At 31.0% G+C, this 16,177-nt stretch overlaps 1 protein-coding gene across 5 annotated transcripts in view; it reads left to right on the plus strand.

Annotated features, from left to right (window-relative positions):
• The first annotated feature begins 861 nt into the window (after nt 1-861).
• Engase (cytosolic endo-beta-N-acetylglucosaminidase) overlaps nt 862-16,177 on the plus strand; it is a 63,821-nt gene continuing 48,505 nt past the window's right edge. The window contains exons 1-8 of one of the 5 annotated variants that reach the window (XM_083085645.1): nt 862-993; nt 1,675-1,977; nt 2,131-2,577; nt 2,792-2,966; nt 3,089-3,307; nt 3,470-3,864; nt 3,969-4,148; nt 4,229-4,338. In XM_083085645.1, coding sequence (XP_082941771.1) covers nt 1,739-1,977; nt 2,131-2,577; nt 2,792-2,966; nt 3,089-3,307; nt 3,470-3,864; nt 3,969-4,148; nt 4,229-4,338 — 1,765 coding nt within the window. In that variant the 5' untranslated portion in view covers nt 862-993; nt 1,675-1,738. Of the gene's footprint in view, nt 1,084-1,674; nt 1,978-2,130; nt 2,578-2,791; nt 2,967-3,088; nt 3,308-3,469; nt 3,865-3,968; nt 4,149-4,228; nt 4,339-16,177 lie in introns of all 5 variants that reach the window. The other 4 variants (XM_083085646.1, XM_083085647.1, XM_083085644.1 and 1 more) reach the window with 4 other exon arrangements.

A 16,177-nucleotide genomic window follows, 5' to 3' on the forward strand; every position in this document is an offset into this window, starting at 1 on the left:
TATAAAGGTATTCTATTCTGCGCATGCGCTCTGCGATAACGCATGTTTATATGTATATACATACGCAAGCTAGGTTAAGTATATGATATATATCTATATCGATGGTATCTGCGCATGTGCAGAATAAGTCACGTTAGTATTCGTATTAAGTTAGCCGGAAATTTTTCAGCCAACCAAAAATCTCCTTATGGAATCGTTTGTATTTCGTATGAAGATGTTTGAAGTGTGATTAAGAACGTTTGTGAGTAATTAGAATAATTATAAAAAATTAATCATTTTTACAGTATGTAGTTAGCCAACATAACTAAATATTAAAAATTCTCCTTATGAATCGTTTGTATTTCGTATGAAGAGTTTTGAAGTATAATTAAAAAGGTTTGTGAGTCATTCGTTTAATTTTAATTAAATTTTTTTATATTGTGAAGTTAGCCGGAAGCTATATAAAATGGACGCCGTCCTGTGATTGGTCGATTTGCTTATGGTAAATACTAAAATTTTCTCATGTGTACTGACTTTAAGTGTAAGCAAAACGAGCAAAATCTCTTTTGTAACTTTTAATCCATGACTAATTTATTATTAATTCCGCATAATCGCATAATATATCATGGATCGTGGATAAGCGTAGATAATTGAAATATGTTTTTCTACCAATAAATAAGTAAATCTTTTATAATTGTTTTATAATGTAGTCATCATTCATGATTTCAGCCTAAGAATTTAGTACGGTTAGTACAATCTAGAGAATTCTCAGCGCTACTAAAGCGCTACCAATGCGCGCATTGGTTAAATCGGAACGATTTTCTATGCAGTCTACGCGCTTCATGCGTAATTCGGAACGCACCCAGTATGTTAAATCCGATGCGCACCGAAGCAGAATCGGATTGAAGACTTCGGTGGAAATTAGACCATTGAAGTACTCTATTTACTAGTTGATGGCCGAAATGTTTAAGATCTTAATTAAGTAGGATCAACGTTGGTCAATAAACCAAAGAAGTAGGCAAGCAAACTAATTCAAAACAGAATCAATGTTAACCAATAAAATTCAAAGAACTAAAAGCAAATTTATCTGTATATCCTATACATGTATGTATTAGATTACATTTTTGATCATGTTTTATTTTAAAAAATATATATAAAAGTATAATAATTATTTTTAGAAGTCATTTCTATAATTATATATTTGATTTTTTCCTCTTCTCAATTATTTATATCTAAGGAATTTTATTAAAATTTTATTAAAATTGAAGGTATTTTTTTGACATTTCTTATTAAAAGTATTATTAAAGTATTAAATTTTATTAGTAAGTAAATTTATTTTGATTGCATAAAAAAAGATTTTAAGTTCTTTGCACAATATAATTATAAATATTGTTCAAACATGTGTTACATATTTATGTGAACAAGAAAATTCTTTGCATTGCAAGTATAGTTTTATAAAAAAGTACTTTTATAGAAATTTGTTAAAATATAATAATTTTTATATCAACTAAAATGTTTAACAAATTTCTATTTTGTTCTTTGTCATTCATTGTACATGATAATTGTCAGTAGATAATAGTATCAGAAGATTAGGTAATTGTCACTTTAATTTCACCACAATGAATAATATTACTATCAAAACCAACAATTTTTTTTTTTAATGAATTATCATACCTTCCGCTGATATCTGTACAGGAAATATTACTGCAGCAATGTATTAGTAAGAATCTTACAATAATGGAATTTAGAAACCACAAAGATGGCAAGCAGTGAAGAAGTAAGAGAATTATTGCCTTTTGAAACATTGACAGAATTATACAATGCCTTGGAAAATGGATTAACAGAGTTACCAATAGCATGTATCACAGAGTCAGTTGATTATGTATATCAAGGTTCAGAAATCAGTGCACAGAAAATTTCGTTGGAAAAAATAGACAGAGATGAACAGCCAAGGACACTTGTCTGTCATGACATGAAAGGTGGTTACTTGGAAGACAGGTAATTATACAAATTACACAAAGAGTATCTTAAAATTTTATACATACATATATATGTATATGTGTGTGGTGTGTGTAAGAGAGATAAATTTTTATAAATTTTCTAATCAAGTCTATGTTACTTTACATCTCTTTGTTTTATATTTCTTTTCAGATTCTTATGGGGCTCTACCTCCCATGATTCTTATATATTTTATCACTGGAGTGTTGTCGATACATTTGTTTATTTTAGTCATCACTTTATAACTATTCCACCCTGTGGGTGGATCAATGCAGCACACCATCATGGTGTAAAAGTATTGGGTACTGTAATTACAGAAGGAAATAATGATACTTGGAATATGATTCTCATATCACAGGAGAATGCAAAAAAATTTGCAAATGCTTTAATATTGGTTGCAAAGTGTTACCAATTTGAAGGCTGGCTTCTGAACATTGAAAATAAAATTAAGCAGGAAGATATTGATAATTTAATATATTTTGTTAAATATTTAACAGAAAATATTCATAAAGAAATTGAAAATTCAGAGATTATCTGGTATGATAGTATTACCAATAAGGGAGAATTGAATTGGCAGAATGAACTGAATGATAATAATAAGTAATTTAATATTTTATTTATTAATTTATTAATTTTATGAACTTTCATTTATGAACTTTTATTTATTAACACTTTTATTTTTATTAATTTTATTAATTTTTATTTAATATTTAATATGATACATTCATTTTTATAAATTTAATATTGAATTTAATATCATATATTCTATTTCTTAATTCTAGCAAAAATTTTAATTATGATTTTTTTGCCTCAGAGAATTTTTCTTACATTGCGACGGTATATTTTTAAATTATAATTGGACGGAATCACGACTTAGCAATAGTCGCATATTTGCAAAGGAATTAGGTCGTGATGGTAAAGATATTTATGTAGGATTAGATGTTTGGGGCAGAGGATGTCCAGGTGGAGGAGGATTTAATTCAGCATATGTAATTACTATTATTATTATTATTATTACTGCTACTATAGCATTATATTATTATTATTTTATTGTCTTATTATCTTAAGAAAGATTAAGCTGAAATAGCGGAAATAAATTTTTATGTTCAAGGCGTTAGATTTAATTCGGAAACAGGATCTTTCTGTAGCGATTTTTGCACCTGGTTGGACGCATGAATACTTTGGTCCAAGTACTTTCCAGGTGTTAGAGGATTTATTTTGGGCTCAGCTGTTTCCATATCTATATGTACATGTACCTATTTATGAAGATGAAACATTTAAGACTTCCTTTTGTCGTGGTGCTGGTGTCTGCTATTACTATAATGGCGAAGTAAATTTATGTAACAAAACACAAAAAATTTAGTCTTTAATATATATTTGAAAATATTCAAAAATATTCAATTAAAAATACTTGAGACATTTAATTAAGAAAAGTTTTTAAATTTAATTCGAAATAATTTATAATTTTAAGAACGTTTGTGTTTATGTTTAGGAGTATTTTGAACCGTACAAGATAAACGGCGAGAGCGTGCACGGAAAAAAAACATTCTATAATTTGCGAATGCAACAACCGCAACTAGCAGTTTCCGCACCGCATTTACAATTTACGCGATCTACACAAACTACCCTTATTGAAGATGTTAAAGATGACGATGGAGTTAATAATGGCCAAGGTGACAAAAATAATGATACTAAAAAGCTGCGTACACGTATAGAACGTATCTATGAAAATAAGAAGAATATTATACGAGTGTGCGATAATGTCGTCAATTTTGAAGAAAAATTACCTGCCCCTGATATCAATACTTTCGAGTTCTGTGATCAATTTTCCTATAATGGCGGTGGATGCTTGAAATTAATTACTACAGATGATAGATTATATCATAGGTGAAAATATATTTGTCTTGGATAATAATAATTTATACTAAAAAATACATTATTTTAATAGCAAAATACATTGCTCAATGATTAATTATAAATTATGATTACAGATTGTTCTTAATTCATATTGATTTAAAACATAACATCCAGGCAACCATCATTTACACAGAACTTGGAACTTTGATAAATGAATCTCACAAGGATCCTATCTTGATTCTAGGTAATGATGGTAATCTAAAATCGATTCTGCCTTATAGTTCCATCAGAATAAACGCCAAGTGGAGAAAATGGTAAATTTTGCGTATTGCTAACGAATTATTTACAATTAACGACAATCGACCATTTTCATAAGTGAGTATATTTTTTGTAGCATTTACTTAACGAATTTGAGGACTGTAGACGAGATCGGTGTGTCCTTTCTGAAACAATGTGATTGCTACTTGGGTGAGATTGTTTTGGAAAAGAGCGATCATCGTTTTGGTGAGTACAAAAGATTGTGCATTATATTGAAACTCTATGCGGCGGAAACAGTCATACATGGCAGGTGGATTGCATGATAAAAGTGTGTGTGTGTGTGTGCGTGTGTGCGTGTGTGTGTGTGTGTGTGTGTGTGTGTGTGTGTGTGTGTGTGTGTGTGTGTGTGTGTGTGTGTATACAGGGTGTCCTAGGTATCTTCCGTCCAAAAAAAATTATAAGTAGAGCTCGCTAAACTGAATTAAAGTCCTGCACCATTTTGCACAAAACGTAAAATTTCGAGATATTAATTAAAGAAGATCGGCCAATAAATGAGCAATCCACGTGGCTAGGCAGTCGGCCATTCCAGCGAGGACGGCCCACCGCCTGCCCGAAACATGCGATTGCTCGCGACGGTGAATATCAGGGCAGCGAAAAACGAAGTAAAAATGATTCTTATAAACTTGTAAACACCGTATCTAAAAATCTAAAAGTTTTTTTTCGAATTCTTAACATTCTTTTGAATAGTTTTAGAGTTCTATGTAAACATTTAAAATAATTTTGATGATTAAATACAAAAAAATCAAATCCGAAAGTATGGTGCATTAAAGTTCACGCATCGCACCAAATCATGTAAAATTAATTATTCTTCGGAGTTGTAGTTTATTTTACAATAGTTCTGCAGTTCTGTATCAAACATACCAATAGTTCTAGCAAATTAAAAGCAAAAAATCGATTTTTGATAACTCGAACTATAATTCGTATGAGAAGAGTGAGATCGGATCGTATTTTTGCGATATTTCTATGCGATTTGTAAGAAATTTTAATCACTTCCTAGTCAAATAATTATTTTTCAAATAAAAACCATTTTCAACATTTAAAAATCAATATTTATTTAAAATATTATAATTATTTTACAGGGAAAAAGTTATAAAATTTGTAAAATTCAAGAAATACTGCGCAGAATTCTTATCAGATCGACTAGTCTGTAAAAAAATTTTTTTTTTAAATGTTGGTTTTTATATGTTAAGAATGGTTTTCATTTAAAAAATAATTATTTGATTAGAAAGTAATTAAAATTTCTTACAAAACCGCGTGGAAACGTCGCAAAAATACGATCCCGGTCCATTACTTTTTTTATACGGACTATAGTTTGAGTTTCCAAAAGTCGATTTTTTGCTTTTAATTCGCTAAAATTATTGGTATATTTAGCACAAAACTGAAGAACTATTGTAAAATAAACTACAACTCCGAAGAATAATTGATTTTACATGATTTGGTGCGATGCGTGAACTTTAACGCACCATATTTTCGGATTCGATTTTTTTGTATTTAATCATCAAAATTATTTTAAATGTTTACATACAACTCTAAAACTATTCAAAAGAATGTTAAGAATTCGAAAAAAAACTTTTAGATTTTTAGATACGGTGTTTACAAGTTTATAAGAATCATTTTTACTTCGTTTTTCGCTGCCTCCTGATATTCACCGTCGCGAGCAATCGCATGTTTCGGGCAGGCGGTGGGCCGTCCTCGCTGGAATGGCCGACTGCCTAGCCACGTGGATCGCTTATTTATTGGCCGATCTTCTTTAATTAATACCTCGAAATTTTACGTTTTGTGCAAAATGGTGCAGGACTTTAATTCAGTTTAGCGAGCTCTACTTATAATTTTTTTTGGACGGAAGATACCTGAGACACCCTGTATATACAGGGTGTCATGAAAGTAATCATAATTTTAAAAAATTAAGGTAGATTGGCTCAAAGTTAGAAAAAAAGTCTTGTACAGTTATGCAATATTCGCAATAATTAACGAGAAATAAATTAAAGAAAATCGGCCAATGCGCGTGACTAGAAGTGCGTGGCGGTGAAGGCGGTCTCACTGTAACATAATGGCGGCACGCGGCGAAACCGTGATTGGGGAAGGGAGGAGCGATGAGTGTGTAGGCGCGCGGCGAAGGCTCTTCCCCTCTCCAATCACTGCTTCTCCGCGCGTCGCCATTATGTTACAGTGGTCTAGTTTCCACCGAAGCGTTAATTCGCATCTAGTGCGGTGTAGAATCAAATTTAAGTCGATGGAAACGCGACTAACCGTACTCATTTCACTCCCGCTTCGCTCTACAAGCTTTATCGGAGTGGCAGCGAACTGATACCAAATTTAGTCCGTGGAAACTTGATAATAAATAGTGCCAACCATATATTTAGAGGTTAGATCACATACTGTATTACATTCAACAAAAGTTAAGTTGGCTGCACTGAAATTTAATCTTCCTCACTTCTATTCTACTTTCGATGGAAACAGTGGGTCTGTTCTTTTTAGCTGCACTGCTGCACTAGTGCAATAAGTTAGAAAGAGACAAACATACTTTCTTTTACTCTAACTAATTGCACTAGTGTAGCAGTGCAGCTAAAAAGAACAGACCCAGTATGTTAAATCCGATGCGCACCGAAGCAGAATCGGATTGAAGACTTCGGTGGAAACTAGACCAATGAGACCGCCTTCACCGCCACGCACTTCTAGCCACGCGCATTGGCCGATTTTCTTTAATTTATTTCTCGTTAATTATTGCCAATATTGCATAACTGTATAAGACTTTTCTTCTAACTTTGAGCCAATCCTTAATTTTTTAAAATTATGATCACTTTCATGACACCCTGTATATATATATATATATATATATATATATATATATAGCAAGATATAAACAACTGTTCCTTAGTGATCACATTCTTTAGTGTCCTCTTCCTCTTTATCATCTTTTGCTCTTTTCCCTTTCGTTTCTCGACTGAAAGCCACTTGAGTGAAAGGAACACCATATGTTGTATCATGATAGAACACAATACTCCGCAAATTAAATTGTTCGATCTTATGTATATCCAATCGCTCATTTGATTTTGGGTCAGGTGCAAAATTGCACTACGGCGAAAATTTCTACGTCGACAATAAAAAGAATTATTAGAAACAACGAAATTATCAATATTTTAAGCGATTCATTGCTCGAATGCTTTGGCTTCCGTTACAAGGATATCTACATTCCTTTGTCTCGAAATATTTATAATAGTAAATGCAAATTTTATTCTAACGATTTAAAGACGCAGCAGAATTGTTACATCAAAAGGTTGACGTTCGCGCATTCCCACATTAAAATGAACGATATTTGTGTCCGAAGGAGGACGTTTCAGCCACACGTATTTGTTATCCGTACGATAATCGATTGCAGATTGCATCGGTTGCTATGTAGTACTACCTACTCTCGGAAAATGCGACATACATATGATCGATTGCATCGAGAATTCTCTGGGCCATTGGCACTAAGTCATTGACATTTTCTAATACTTTGTACAATTTGACGATATGCAAAATGTTTCTGCAAATTCTTTTGACGATATGCAAAATGTTTCTACAAATTCTTTTGACCACTTTCAAATCGATCTTCTTCTTCCTGAAAAATTTAAAAAGAAAGACATCATCCATATATATGTAGGTGACAGTAAAAAATATAGAGAACAGGTTAACAAAAATATATATTAAAAAGCAGCAAAATTGAAATTATATTTAACAACAATTGATTATCAAGAGACACGGTAGTGTCTCGCGCCAAGTTCATGCAAAGCATTAGCGCGGCACTCCGTGTATCTATACGCGAGTCGGACAGTTGAGAGTAACTCAGATTATCGGATTTCAATAACGGTTGAACGGATTGAATTCTTACTAGCCTTAATCGATAGAGCGGGTTTGAATTGTATAAAGAAAGTATTTTTATTTTTGTGCTGCGTGATCATTTTGAGTAGTGATAAGTAATAAAGTGCAAGTTAAATAATAAATAATTAAATTATTAATTAAAAATTCGCAAGAGCCAGTAAGGTATGATAATTGGAGCGCAAGGTAAATAAATATATCTATTTTACAAGCCAAATATAAATATATATAATATAATAATAATAATAATATATATATATATATATATATATTATTATTATTATTATTATTATATTATATATAATTTTTAATATTATTATTTTTGAAAATTAAAACAACTATTTTGTATAACAATGTTTTCAATTAAAATATTTCTATTTAACTTGTACAAGTTTTCTTCCTTGTACTTCTATTTATCTTGTACAAATTTTTATTCTTTGTTGGCGCAATTTTTTTATATCACTACTTTTGTAGACAATATGACAGTTGGATATAATTAGTGCATGAACTTGGCGCCCTTTTTTTACCTTTTTTTAAAAAGGTAAGTTTTTGGGGATTAAGAAACACCGGTAGGAATAATATATAAAGAAGGAGATAGAGACTTATGTATTGACATGATATGAATTTCTTGAAATAATACTTTTAATAAAATGAGATAATACTTTAAAAATGCAAATATTTTATTATTAATATTATAATAAAAATAGTAAAACGTAATTCAAGCCATACAACTTTTGTCTGAGGCATTTTCCGCTATCACCCCTACCTGAGGAGATATTCCCGTGGACGGATTAAAATGGCCCATCCTGTGTATACAGGGTGATTCTGAACAAACATTTGTCTTTAAAATATCAAATTCTTGAATGAATTCTAAAACGATTTTTCCTCTTGCTAAATTTTTCCCGGAGCTTAGTTTTTAAACTATAAAGGAAAATAGTTAACTACTTACGGAACGCGATCAGCTGATTGCTATACGCGATGACTGTAACAATCAGTGTGTGTGTGAGAATGTGTACGCGCGCACGCACGCACGCACACACACACGCACGCACGCGCACACACACACACACACACACACACACACACACTGATTGTTACAGTCATCGCGTATAGCAATCAGTTGATCGCGGCGAGCGCTCCACGTAATCGTCTATATCGCGCCGTCTCTGCCTACCTCTTGTACTTGTTCCGTGAGTAGTTAACTATTTTCCTTTATAGTTTAAAAACTAAGCTCCGAGCAAAATTTTGCAAGAGGAAAAATCGTCTTAGAATTCATTCAAGAATTTGATATTTTAAAGATAAACGTTTGTTCAGAATCACCCTGTATATATATATATATACACACATATATATATACAAGGTAGACCATTTTAATCAATACACGCGAATATCTCTGAAACACTGCATTAAATCGAAAAATGTTTCAGATATGTTATATGGCTTGAAGGGGGACATAAGAGGGTACCATTTGACCTTGGGTGGCGTTGTCAAGGTCAGGGCAAGGTCACTTTGGATTTTTTAAATGGAACTCCCTATTTTTTATTACATATTCTTGTAGCTCATCTCGAACGCTTTCCAAAACACTATAATTAAGTTAGTTTTCATTAAGTACTTTCCGAGTTATGAGGCTTGAAATCATTTCTTAATTTTACATAAACCGTAAAATATCTTGTAAAATATTCTTTTTTCGATTACTTTACCTTAATACTTTTATGTACAAAATAATGAGAGGAATCAATTGGTGTAAAGAAAAAACATAGTTGTTTCGAAGAAAAAATATGTAATTTGCAATAAACAATTACATATTTTTTCTTAAAAATAACTATGTATTTTCTTTACACCATATATATATATATATATATATATATATATATATATATACAGGGTATATATATAAAAACAAATTTTTATGGTTACTTCAAAAAAAGGAAGATGACTACATGAACAATATCGAGCCGATTAGGCTTTGTCATCCCATTAAGGACAATAACACGCCACAATTCTTAATATCCACGAATAACAAACATTTCACAGATTCAAATAGCACTAACACTAATAATTTCATATTTCCCAATCATATTCAGACAAATCCATCTAATCCGTTAAACTGCACTAATAACAAATGGTTCATCAATCTAACAGACACTGAGATACCAACTAACGTATCTAATTTATTACAACTGGGGAGCAAATCCCCCCTTAGCCTTCCTATTAATAAAAATAAAAAGTTGGCCATTCACGAATTTATTAAAGACTTAGAAGGTAACTCGAAACGATCGAATATCAAGAATTTAATGACAGTGCGCAACATTATAGTTCCACAATTTTCCCGTTTTCTACACAATAGAAAGAAAATGGACTGGACACAAGGAAAACTTTTAAAATTGCATAAATTCACAACTAAGTTTTGTCATGACAATCCAAATATCCTTTTCACAAAGGCAATGTCACCGTTGCAATGACCAAGGAGTACTACATTAACAAGGTGGAGAATCTACTAAAAGATAGCAATACATACTCCATTATCAAAAAAAATCCATCCTTAAAGATAGAAAGAGAATTAAATAACACTCTTAAGAGGTGGTTAAAAAAGGATTACATCTCTAAAAAAGATTACTACTTTTTAAGATCCAGTGATTCTCTCCTCCCTAAAGCGTATGGCCTTCCGAAAATCCATAAAGAAAATATTCCTTTCAGAATTATTGTTTCCTCTGTTAACACCGCATTATATTCCATTGCCACTTATCTACACAAAACTCTATCAATTAGTATTCCTCAATAGTATTCCTCAAGCCAAAAGTAATGTAAATAATAGTTTTGAATTATATGGCACACTTTCTGGTAAAACAATAGAAGCGTCGAATGTATTGATATCGTTAGATGTGGTGTATCGCTATTTACTAATATTCCTGCAAATCTTGCAATTGACAGTATTAATAACAGGTGGAATTTTATTGAAATACACACAATTCCAAAAAGTGAGTTTATTTCGATGGTTACGTTCATTTTGTCTTCCACATATTTTACTTTTAATGACAATATTTATAAACAATCTCATGGGACACCTATGGGCTCGCCACTATCTCCTATTATAGCAAATATAGTTATGCAAGATTTGGAGGAATCGATACTCAACACTTTGGATGTTAGTATTCCAATTTACCACCGCTATGTTGATGACATTATTTTGGTTGCACCTGTTAGTGAAGTCACCAACATATTGAACAAATTTAACGGTTATCACGAAAGATTACAATTTACAGTGGAGTATGAGGTGGAACGTAGCATTAGTTTTCTAGATTTAAATATTAAGATTTTCAACAACACTATTTACATTGACTGGTTCCATAAAAAAACTTTTTCAGGGAGATTGTTATCTTTCTTTTCTAACCATCCTAATTGCCATAAAATTGGAACGATCTATAACCTTGTTGATAGAGCAATGCTGCTTTCTCACCCCGTATTCCACAGGAAAAATATAAAGATATGCATATATATTCTGTTGAGCAACGGTTATCCTATACATTTAATTTTTAATGAAATTAATCGCAGAATAAAAACGATTTACAACAAAAAATTAACTCAGACAATTAATACCACGGATAAAAAGAGAACAATAACAATTATTTTGTCATTCCTTACATTAATAACATTTCAGATCTGGTTGCACCCAACATTAAAAGGTCGGATTTTATAGTGGGGTATCGTTGTCTCAACAGACTTGATAGAATTATTAAAGTCCAAAAAGACAAGAATAATCATTCATCTAAGTCCAATGTCATTTATAAAATTAATTGCAAAAACTACGAAGCCTCATATGTGGGCCAAACAAAAAGACAATTAGGCACTAGACTTAGGGAGCACGCAAAGAATATTATATTAGAATCTTCGAGGCATTCGGTGGTCTCAGAACATATTCTCAATACACAACATACCATGGATTGGGAAAATGTTAAAATATTGGACATAGAGTCTAATTACAGGAAGAGACTTATCTCTGAAATGATACATATTAAAGAACAAAAACATGGAATTAATTATAATACAGACACCGAATTACTCGATAGCGCATATTATGATATTTTAAACGAGTTGTCCAACGGATAATTGTTACTTTGTTTTTATCGTGTCACCTACATATTATTGATATTTAACTATTATCATGACATTTACTAACAGTCATGTTCTTGACTCCGAAATGATAGGAAGCCTCTAGGAATATCTTGAACCTTATAGAGACATGTTTATGACAAATTATGTAAGCAGTTTTAACTTTTTTTTACCGTTTTCATCAGTTTTTCATTTATCATGAATAATATTTATTATTTTAGTGTTTATTAATTCATTAATATTTATTAATTTAATTCATTTTCTCTTTTTCTTCTTCAATCTCAATTAATATTCAATAACAATTTTTAAATTTTAATAATACAATTACAGCATGAAAGTGATAGACTCGGACACAGCTGTTATGGCCGGTTTCAAATCAGGAGCTTCTCGCTTCCCAACGAAGAAGTTGTGTTTGAATAGGAGGCCAAATGTCACTCCGGGTTACTCATTTTTTGTGCTGTCGAAACATGTTCTATTACATGTGTCTTTATGGGCTTCTTTTTATTTATTTATAGCGCTCTAACGATTGTTTTTTCTCATTTTACATTTTGATTAAATTTATACTTATGATTTTTTTCTTTCTTTGCGACATACGAAAAACATTTGTCAATGAATACGGATCATTCCACTTCGCTGATTTTATTATATATCTTACTGAAGAAGACTAAGTAAAGTCGAAACGTTTTTGTTATTATTCAATTAAACGAATTTATTACTATTTGTATTTATGTTATTTAGACCTTAGTAATTAGCTCGTATTATTGGCCCTAGAATTTTTAATTTTTATTTTTTTATTAAATATATACAGGGTGAGCCATTTTAATTAACGCACGCAATTATTTCGGAAATAAAGCATTTTAGAGAAAAATTTCAGACAAAAGTTTTATGGTTTCGAGGGGGCCATAAGATGGTATCATTGGTTTGACACTGAAGAGTCATTTGAAGGTCACGTGAAGGTCACTTTAATTTTTTTAAATGGAACACCCTATATATTTTTGCACACTCTTGTAGCTTATCTCGAGAGCTTTCCAAAACACTATAATTAAGTACCTTTTCGTTAAGTACTTTTTGAGTTATGAGGCTTGAAATAATTTCTTAATTTTACATAAACCGTAAAATATCTTGTAAAATATTCATTTTTCGATTATCTTACCTTAATACTTTTACGTACAAAATAATGAGAGGAATCAATTGGTGTAAAGAAAACACATAGTTGTTTTTAAGAAAAAATATGGAATTGTTAATTGCAAATTACATATTTTTTCTTCAAAACAACTATGTGTTTTCTTTAGACCAATTGATTCCTCTCATTATTTTGTACGTAAAAGTATTAAGGTAAGATAATCGAAAAATGAATATTTTACAAGATATTTTACGGTTTATGTAAAATTAAGAAATTATTTCAAGCCTCATAACTCAAAAAGTACTTAACGAAAAGGTACTTAATTATAGTGTTTTGGAAAGCTCTCGAGATAAGCTACAAGAGTGTGCAAAAATATATAGGGTGTTCCATTTAAAAAAATTAAAGTGACCTTCACGTGACCTTCAAATGACTCTTCAGTGTCAAACCAATGATACCATCTTATGGCCCCCTCGAAACCATAAAACTTTTGTCTGAAACATTTTTCTCTAAAATGCTTTGTTTCCGAAATAATTGCGTGCGTTAATTAAAATGGCTCACCTTGTATATATATATATGTATATATATATATATATGTATATATATATATATATATATATATATATTTAATAGAATTTTTAATTTTTATTTTTTTATTAAATATATATATATATATATATATATATTTAATAAAAAAATAAAAATTAAAAATTCTAGGGCCAATAATACGAGCTAATTACTAAGGTCTAAATAACATAAATACAAATAGTAATAAATTCGTTTAATTGAATATATATATATATATATATATATATATATATACGATTTTGCATTATCGCATGTAATGCGATTTAATGCATCAATATAACTAGTCAATTGTAAGTAGCAAATACTTTAATTAATAAGTTACACAAAAGATGCATTTAAAATCTGCAAACTTGTAAATCTATATAACTTCAATGTATTGAAGGATATTAAGAAAGAAATGTATAAATCAATATCTCCGTCTTTTCTTAATGTTTCACAGATACAATAAAATAGTGCATAAGCGCTATTTTATAAAGTCAAGTTGTCAATATTCGCATTAATTTACTAAAAATAATATGATTGCAAAAATATCTCTCGATAGAAAATTTGTTTTTTCTCCTTTCGACAATCATTAACTAGAAGCAACCACAAGAAGAAAAATCCGGAGAAAGAAAAAAATTCAAATGTGCACGTGATCAAACATGTTTTACTTTCACATCACGATTGCGGAGATGCTGATAGAAACTTTACGCGAGAATGCAAAACGTTAGAATGTTACTTGATCATAAGACAGTGCATTGTCCTACTCTTCCAATACTTAGCGGATTCTAGCCGATTTAGCCGAAAAAATAAATAGAGAAGATATGATACTATTGAATCATAGTGATTTACATTAATTGCATTGTTTTGAATATCATCAAATTTGTCATCTCTCTTTTTCATATAAAGTGTACAATAAGAAAAAGAAAAAATTCAACGCCCACTCTTATTTTTAAAAATGCAAAAATTAAATGTCATTTATCTCTCATCTTATAAATATAAATAATAAGCCCCCGCAATCATGATGCTGGAGGGAAGCATTACAAGACCGTAATATTATAAATCTTACGGACTAAACGCGTTGAAAAGTTCACGATTCAATACTAACGTTTGGCTTCGAATTTGCAAGAGAAAAGTGATACAATGCGAGCACTTGATGCAATTGATGTGATGATACGAGCGGAATGACCGATCGGGAATTAATATCTCTTTATGCAGGCATATGTAGTGTCATGTAATTTGCATTATAACCCAGATAGCAAGCACACGTCATTTTTACATTTCCAATTGGTCATTCACTGACTATTCTTGATGTCACGAGTTGATATTTTTATGACGGAAAAGTGACGGTCTAATGTCACAGATTCTTGACGTCATGACATGTACTGCATTTTGACGTCATAAAATGTATCATATTTTAACGGTTTTTTCTTAGCATAATAATGTATTTAATAGCGTTGTCGAATAAAGCCGATTAATCGATTCGAGATCATCATTGAACAATTACAACCATTCTATTCTTCAGTTTTCATATACTCTCTCTTTCTCCCCCCTCACTCTCTCCCCCTCTCTCTCCCCTTCCCCCCTTCTACTCTAATTTAAGCAAAATTCATATTAAAGGAGCTATTGAAATTTTTGGAAATATATAAATATATTTTATCTTACAAATATTTTATTGCAAATTTGAAGAAGCACTTGATTTAATTTATTTATTTTGTTTGATATTATTAATCCGTATGATCAAGAGACACGGTAGTGTCTCGCGCAACGTTCATGCGAAGCATTAGCGAGGCACTCCGTGTGTCTATACGCGAGTCGGACAGTTGAGAGTAACTCAGATTATCGGATTTCAATAACAGCTGAACGGATCGAATTCTTACTAGCCTTAATCGATAGAGCGAGTTTGAATTGCATAAAGAAAGTATCTTTATTTTTGTGCTGCATGATCTATAAACGGAGATATCATAGCGCAAAGTCGAAATATGAAAATTTTCAACTAAGAAACGTCTTTATCATCGCCACCATCATCAACGCACATGTACACAACACATAGAAAGAGAAAACGTACATTTCCTACTCTCGACAGAAGATTGCGCTAGCGACGCTTTGCGATATTAATGATATGTGTCATTAGTGACATGTATCATTAACCGCATTTTGAGTAGTGATAAGTAATAAAGTGCAAATTTAATAATAAATAATTAAATATTAATTAAAAATTTGCAAGAGCCAGTAAGGTATGATAATTGGAGCGCAAGGTAAATAAATATATCTATTTTACTAGCTAAATATAAATATATATAATATAGTAATATACAGGGTTTTCGAAAAGTCCGGAAACGGTCGAAAATCTAAAAAATAAAGCATTTT

The sequence above is a fragment of the Camponotus vicinus genome, unplaced genomic scaffold (assembly GCF_025532165.1).
Source record: "Camponotus vicinus isolate PSW18456_S1 unplaced genomic scaffold, iyCamVici1.0 SCAF_12, whole genome shotgun sequence".
NCBI classification, from domain to species: domain Eukaryota; kingdom Metazoa; phylum Arthropoda; class Insecta; order Hymenoptera; family Formicidae; genus Camponotus; species Camponotus vicinus.